General features: G+C 47.0%; 2 protein-coding genes across 2 annotated transcripts in view; one reads left to right on the forward strand and one right to left on the reverse strand.

Moving 5' to 3' along the window:
• The window catches only part of si:ch73-70k4.1 (translation initiation factor IF-2), a 7225-nt gene extending 4404 nt beyond the window's left edge, over positions 1–2821 (reverse strand). Inside the window, exons 1-2 of the mRNA XM_048241198.1 lie at positions 1937–2821; positions 1200–1359 (exon numbers count right to left, since the gene is read on the reverse strand). Of these exons, the coding sequence (XP_048097155.1) occupies positions 1200–1359; positions 1937–2091 (315 nt within the window). The 5' untranslated portion in view covers positions 2092–2821. The remainder of the gene's footprint in view (positions 1–1199; positions 1360–1936) is intronic.
• A 2720-nt stretch (positions 2822–5541) lies between these two features.
• skia (v-ski avian sarcoma viral oncogene homolog a) overlaps positions 5542–7500 on the forward strand; it is an 86174-nt gene continuing 84215 nt past the window's right edge. The window contains exon 1 of the mRNA XM_048240651.1: positions 5542–6991. Coding sequence (XP_048096608.1) covers positions 6086–6991 — 906 coding nt within the window. The 5' untranslated portion in view covers positions 5542–6085. The remainder of the gene's footprint in view (positions 6992–7500) is intronic.

Raw genomic sequence — 7500 nt, forward strand, 5'->3', positions numbered from 1 at the left:
GAGAGACAGAGGGAGGCAGCAGAAGACAAAATATGAATACAGGAGAAAGAGAAAAAGAGAGAGAGACCAAAAATGATGGAGGAGAAAGAGACCAAATGGCAACACAAATATCAGTGGGGATGGCGTGATGAAGAAGACCAGAAGAAGAACGATGACAAACAGAAGGAGTAAAGAAATAGGGAGAGTGAAAGTAAAGTGATGTGAGGGAGGGAGAGAGAGAGTGATGTGAGGGAGGGAGAGAGAAAGAGAGAGAATGACAAAGAGAGTGTGGATGTGGCTTTTGACATTTCTGGGTAAATAGCATACAATTAGGGACATCAACAGCCCTTTATTCACACAGGCACTTTAATTCCTATAATACGGAGATCAGCCAGCCCCATCCCTGCCCTCACTCACACACACACACGTGCAGACGCAGACACACGCGCACACACAAACATACACACACAGACACACACACACACACACACACACGCGCACACACACACACATGTGCAGACGCAGACACGCGTGCACACACAAACACACACACACAGGCAAAGGATGACACAAACCAGCTGTCTGATACATTCTGATATTGGCCCTCAGTCTAAGTGCCAGCCCACCCACTGCAGGAGGAGAGGCATCCACTACACTGGGCTGATTCCACAGCTGCCAGCATGTCTGTTGTCATGGCGAATGTCTGTCACTGCGGAGGATGCTGGTGAGGAGAGTAGAGGATGCTGCTGCAGGCTCGCATCAGGACCGCCACACTGCTGCAGCTGCATCAGCTTCCTGTCACACACACTTCACCGGGCCTGACAGGATGTGTCCCAAAAGTGCCACACACATCAATGTGAGTGAGTGTGTGTGTGTGTGTGTGTGTCTCTGTCTCAGGGCAGATCCCCATGCCTACAAATACTGCTATGAGACTCACAGACACGTAATCCTCACAGGTTCAACCCAGATGCCTTTATCAAAAAGGATTTCGGCTTCGCCAGCTAACGTTGACATTTCAGAGTTATTAAGGGAAATAGAATGGCTACTCCTGCACCCGCATCACAATCATACCAGACATGGCAGGCACACGGTGAGGATGTGCTAAATAAAATAAAAACATAAACTGATATACAGATTAAAAGAAAGAGTATGAATGAATGAATGAAAAAACAAAATAAGCTACTGAATGAGAGAGAGAGACTAGAGAGCTGCAGTGCTACCTGTGTATGTGGCGACGGGAGTTCGGGCAGCTGCTCTGTGGCGGAAGGTTCTGGAGGCTGGGCACTGAAGGCCTGCAGGGTTAGAGCCCACAGCCGCTCAGGGGGCAGCCCAGGCTGGGCCCACCAGTCCTGGACATCCTGCACCACTCCGCTGGGGCAGCTGGCAAGCACACAACACAACAGCACACACAGAGTGGATCATAAGAGGTGCGTTGGCATCACCCTACAGCACTCTTGGCCAACTACTAACTACAACTAATGTAATAATAGGTACTTTGGCCCGATCTGATGCCAATGTCCTCCCGACTAAAGCCTGGCCTGAACCTTCACAGATGCGCCCAAAAATCTAGATATTGGATTTGCACACTCTCTCCTCACAGTTACCAGGGTTGCTGAAAGCAGGTCAGGTTCAAAGGACTCTTTTGCTTTCTGAGTGTGTGCATTGTTGGGAGGGTGAGGGCCTGAGTTTAAAAGTGTGTACATGTAGTTGTGTACATTTTGTCAAGAGACTGTGAAAGGGTGATATGCAAGGTTGCAAGTTATAGGCAAGGTTGCAGTCGTTGGTCTAAGGGCTGTTTATTAACAGTTACAGACTATGCCTTAAGCTTTTCACACGCTGCGATCATTAGGCTACTTTTTTCACTGATGCTTCAGATGTGTCAGCGCTAAATTTAACACTTAGCTATGACAGCTAAAATATTTGATTAACAGACAAGTGTTAAGTTAAGCCCTCTTACTAGGCTGCTCTGTTGCAGCTGGGCCGCTGTTCCTGTAGTGCAAGAAAACTTCCCATGCTCTCTCGAGGTACAGTCCGATGAGGTTGCTCAGATTTACATTCTTCCAGTGAGGTTTTCCTTCTTTTCAGTTTGGATACAGGATGTTTTTCTGTCATTGCTGAGATGTTTAAGCGAACGTTAGCCTACTTTACATTTGTCATCGTAAAGAACCCTCCGCTAAAAAACTTGAATATACTTCCGTGAGTGGGAGGCTCCCTTGTCTATATTTGGGAGTCTCGGCGTTGCGCTACTAATGCGCAGGACGTCCCGCCATCAGCTGAAGACCCAGAGGCAAGCCCTTAGAGAGCCAACCATGCAAAAATTCAGCTTTACACAGCACTTCGACGGAACAATGACCAATATCAGAATTGGGTCGATAAATATTAGATCATACACACAGAACATACAAAAATAATTTGTATATATTTTGTATATTATGTTAATACGTTGATATGTGCCTATGTTGTTTATTGTACAGTAGGCTATTTGTCTTTATTACTATTGTTTATTGAATGTCTATTTGTACTATGTCTATTTGTTAAATGTACAGAGTTTAACATCTAGTCAAATTCCTTGTATAGCCTTTGTAAGTATACTTGGCCAATAAAAAACTGAATCTGAAAAAAAATGATCAAAACAAGTAGGCCAAGCCTAAACCAGTCTACTAGATCTGTAGGCAATAGCTTACTCATTGGACATTTCTCCTATTTCCATGGGAAGACAACAGGCTATAGCTTTAGTCTCTTCTTTGGGGCACATCAGTTCAGTTGCTCAATAGATAGTCATTACAAGTTCACACTGAGGATTTCTATGCCCAGGACTATGATCACATTTAGGCCTACTCAGTGTGTGTGTGTGTGTGTGTGTGAGTGAGAGAGAGAGAGAGAGATACTTGAATGTGTCCTGGGGTCAAAAGTACACAAGCTGGAAGAGATGACTACTGACATAAGAGTGTGGCATGGAAAGTAACACTCCTGGTGTAACGGTTACGCTCAGTGAGAGAACCTGATGGTCAGTCAGTCGAGTCGACTCGGCACCAGGATCAGATGGCCACGGAAAAGCCCTGGCAGGGAAGTCAGGGTAGGGAAACAAGCAGATCAGTGGGCACCAGGCAGAAAGACCCCTCTCTCTCTCTCTCTCTCTGAAGGAGAGAAAAACAGCCCTAGGGCAGTGGAAGGGATGAGGTAAATTTTGAATAAGAATGAGAATTCCAGAAAGTTCCAGTGGTGCTGACACTACGTGGTGGTGCTTTACCACAGCAAGGAAGTCAAAAAACAGACATGAGAGAGATCGGTGGGAAGAGAGAGGAGAAAGAAAGAGAGAGAGAGAGAGGATGAGAAAGAGAGAGAAAGGAGTGAGATGAAGAGGGAAACTTACCGAGAGGAAGAGAGAGATGGAGAGAGAGAGAGACGGAGAGAGAGAGAGATGGAGGGAGTCAGAGAGGCGACAGCCTAGCTGTGTCCAGGAAAGAATGCTTATGTCATTAGGATTTGTGAGGCAATGTTGTGAGGGGTTGCCATGGATACGGGATGGAAGGATGGAAGAGGCTAAGTAAAAATAGAGGAGTCGAGGAGCACTCTCTCCAAACCCTGTCAAGAATGGAGAAAATTGTGTGTGTGTGTGAGAGAGAGAAAGAGAGAGAGAGTTATTATTCCATTTTAGTGTGATACGTTGGCTGTCTTTGTCCTCTGAGCTGGGTTCTCTAGTTTTGGTATTGCTGTGTGTGTGTGTGCGTGCGTGCGTGCGTTCGCGCAAGCGCATGTATGAACGTGCATATGCTGCTGTCAGCACTCACTCAGCAGCAGAGAGCATTTCACTGTTGAGGTGCTCTTATCCGTTTACTCTCTCTCTTCCACGCCATGCCCATTTTATTCACAAGCTTAATTGTTTACAACCAAGTGAACCAACTGCCACAGTATACTACTGAAACCACTTCAACCTCACGCTCATTGGGCAAACTGGTTACACGTTAACAAAAAAAAATAAAGATTTGAAAGCTCTGATTGACAGGGTGTAGATGCACCTCAAGATTAATCTCCGCTGCGTTCCTGTCAAATGTAGCCCATTTACTGGATTGCACTTCTAAACATGTGTTCACTTGCTTTGCGAATTATATCTAAAAATATACCGTTTCTTATGTTTCTAAAGGTCCCAAAAGTGACCTATAGGCCTACTAAAAGCCCTTTTATATGCAGCCCTACCCCTTAACCAAAAATCCATTAGTTTACCAGTGAAGCCATTCCTCAAGCCCCCATCTATTTAAATGGAATCTGTCGAAGCACGAGTTGAGAAATGGCGCTTCGACTGATGGGGGTCACAGTTATCCTCCCACTAAGCTCAACCATGGTGCCCGATCTGGTTAATATTTGACTGGAGGTCAAGTCAGATGCTATTGTCCGGTCGTCCAGGGTCAGAATCGGAGATGGACACCAAAGTCCCAAGAGTGAGGGGGTAAGAAAGACCCTGTTTACAACTAAATGATTAATTTCTTTCTATTTCCATCACCTGCTGAATTTACCAAAATGTCATGAACATCTAACAATTAGGATTTGAATGCGACAATGAAGACGCGGCAGCTGGACTGTAGTGACGCCCCTTTCCTGCTAGAGGGAGCTATCAGCACAGTTAAACCAGAGCTGTATCTACTGCTCTGCTTAAACTAATCTAGGATGAGTTATAGACTATACTGTTGTAGTCATAAGAATTTAAGTAGCTAATCCATAGCGCGGATTTTTCCCCAGACTGTGTGTTTTTAACTGTTTAAAAAGGAAAACTGGATATTTCAGAAACATTTTGAAATAACTTTAAAGTTTTAGCCTACATTATATTTAATAGCGTATTTGATACTTGATAAAGAGTTCAACACAAAGCTTTCCCCAATGGTGTAGTCTATTTTAGTTCAGCAAAAACGGATTATACATCTGCGCAATTGGCTTGCACTGATAATAGCCTATCAATAAAAAAAAAAACACTTAGTAGGCTGCAATCAGTGGTGTTCTCTTAATAATAATAATAATAATAATAATAATAATAATAATAATAATAATAATAACATGCTACATGTAGGCTATTGGAAGAACTTCTGCCAAGTTTCATAATCAAAGATTTCATAATCATAGTTTCCGGGCGTGGAGTTTGCCGACTGCTTTCTCAGTTTGCAGTGGATTTCTGTCTGTGGAAAAAACGGACGTAAATAACATCGCCGCGGTCCGTCGTGCAATTTGCATTTCCCTTCCAGTCTAAATGAGAACGTCTGGTCCAAACTCCACCCATCCTCTCTCGGTTACAGACGCGCTGTGCTGTGCCGCTAACCAAGTGATTAACCATGCCCAAATGCGCCCTCTCTCTCCCGCTCCTTCTCCCTCTTTCCCCCCTCTGCCTTTACAGAGGCCACACGAGGCTGTGGCCATAAGAGAAGCGGGGGAGTGACGGCTTGTTCCTGGAAGAGCCAGCCTGCGGAGTCAGTCACATTCTTGGCTGGGATTCAATGACTGAGCCAGACGCACACAAACACTGAGGGAGGGGGGCCGACTGCGGGGGAGGGCGATAGCGAGGGCGAGCGAGCGAGAGAGAGAGAGCGAGAGAGAGAGAGAGCAATCTAGCTCACAGGCTGGCCATCGCGACACACTCCCTCACACACACATACACACTCGCACTCAGTTACAGCGAGCTGCAGGGGTAGACTGTGTGTGTGCGTGCGCTGTGCTGCAGAAATCGAACCGAAGAAGCACTAGAAGAGTGTGGATTGTATATTTCCTTTCATCGAATGAAGGACTACAAGTCTGGACTGTACTGGAAAGTGTTTTGAGTGGATATTTTAGTGGATTTTTTCGCTTGCGGTGGAGTTTGAAGGACCCGTGTGGAGATATGGACATTCGGGATCTCTCTTACTGCAGGGCTAACTCGCCGGTGGTGCCGTTCGCTTAGAAAAAGGGAATTCAAAACTCGGTGATAGGGAGTTTTTAACGGATAATTGATGAAGCGCTTTCTGTTCTGTGCTAACTTTGGGAGAGCTGGGATTTACCGAGAATCTGGAGAAACTGAGGCATTTGTTATAGTCGCTTTCCCCGCATTTAAAATAACTCACGGTTCAGGAACAGCGCGGAAAACATGGAGACTGTAACTCGCCAAAGCTTTCAACCTCACCCCGGTCTGAAGCAGACTCTCAAACAGTTCCATTTGAGTTCTATGAGTTCTCTGGGAGGACCGGCGGCATTTTCTGCCCGATGGAATCATGAGCTTTTATTCAAGAAAGAGGGGAAAGAGCCGGAGCCCGTTCTTCATTTGCCGATGCAGCCTCCGCCGGTGATGCCGGGGCCCCTTTTCATCCCGTCCGACCGCTCCACTGAGAGGTGCGAGACAGTCCTGGAGTCCGAGACTATCTCATGCTTCGTGGTCGGCGGCGAGAAGCGGCTTTGTCTGCCGCAGATCCTCAACACAGTGCTGCGGGATTTCTCCCTCCAGCAGATCAACTCGGTGTGTGACGACCTCCACATCTACTGCTCCCGGTGCACCGCCGACCAGCTGGAAATACTCAAAGTTATGGGGATCCTTCCCTTCTCCGCGCCTTCCTGCGGATTAATCACCAAAACGGACGCGGAGCGCCTCTGCAACGCCCTGATCTACGGGGGAACATACCCGCCGCACTGCAAGAAGGACTTTACGGGGCCCCTGGAGCTCGAGCTTACGGAGAAGAGCTTCAAAGTGTATCACGAGTGCTTCGGTCGCTGCAAGGGGCTCATGGTGCCCGAGCTGTACGCCAGTCCGAACGCCGCCTGCATCCAGTGCATGGACTGCAGGCTTATGTTTCCCCCGCATAAGTTCGTGGTTCACAGTCACAAATTGTTGGAGAACAGGACTTGCCACTGGGGTTTCGACTCAGCCAACTGGCGGGCATACATGCTCCTTAGCCAGGATTACAACGGCAAAGAGGAAAAGGTTCGCCTGGAACAACTGCTGGACGAAATCAAGGAGAAATTCGACTTCGCCAACAAGTACAAGAGGAAAGCGTCAAGGGTAGGTGTCTTTTTAAAAATCTGTTGTTTTGTGTTGCCTGTCGCCCCCCACCCCCACCACCACCACTGACTGATGACCTCACTGAAGTTTTAGTCTGTCCCATCTGGCGACCGCGGCCAAGTTGGAATGGGAATTTGGGTGGCGACCAAGCCGGTGATGGTACTAGAGCAAACGGTGCGTTTTACTTGGGCTTTACGCAATGTGTCGGGGCTACTCTCCACTGCCTACTTGCTCATGTATCTTAGTCTAGCAGCAGCGTGTGGGCGGCGAGGACTAACAAAAGCGCTCAGAGCTGTCGAAAAAAATACAATTCAGCTCCCCTCCTGGTCACGTTATCCATTTGCGCCTTTCCTTCTGTCAGCTAATGATCTCCACGTGTTTTGACCTTCAACGATTAGAGTCGTTACTTCCCTCAATAGTTTAGTGTGGCCAGTGGGAACTCACTGGCCAGGGCTAGGGGCCGCAATTGACCCAGGTTACAAGACGCATTAGGTCATAATTGCATTTCA

Source organism: Alosa alosa, chromosome 4, assembly GCF_017589495.1.
Source record: "Alosa alosa isolate M-15738 ecotype Scorff River chromosome 4, AALO_Geno_1.1, whole genome shotgun sequence".
Classification (NCBI taxonomy): Eukaryota; Metazoa; Chordata; class Actinopteri; order Clupeiformes; family Clupeidae; genus Alosa; species Alosa alosa.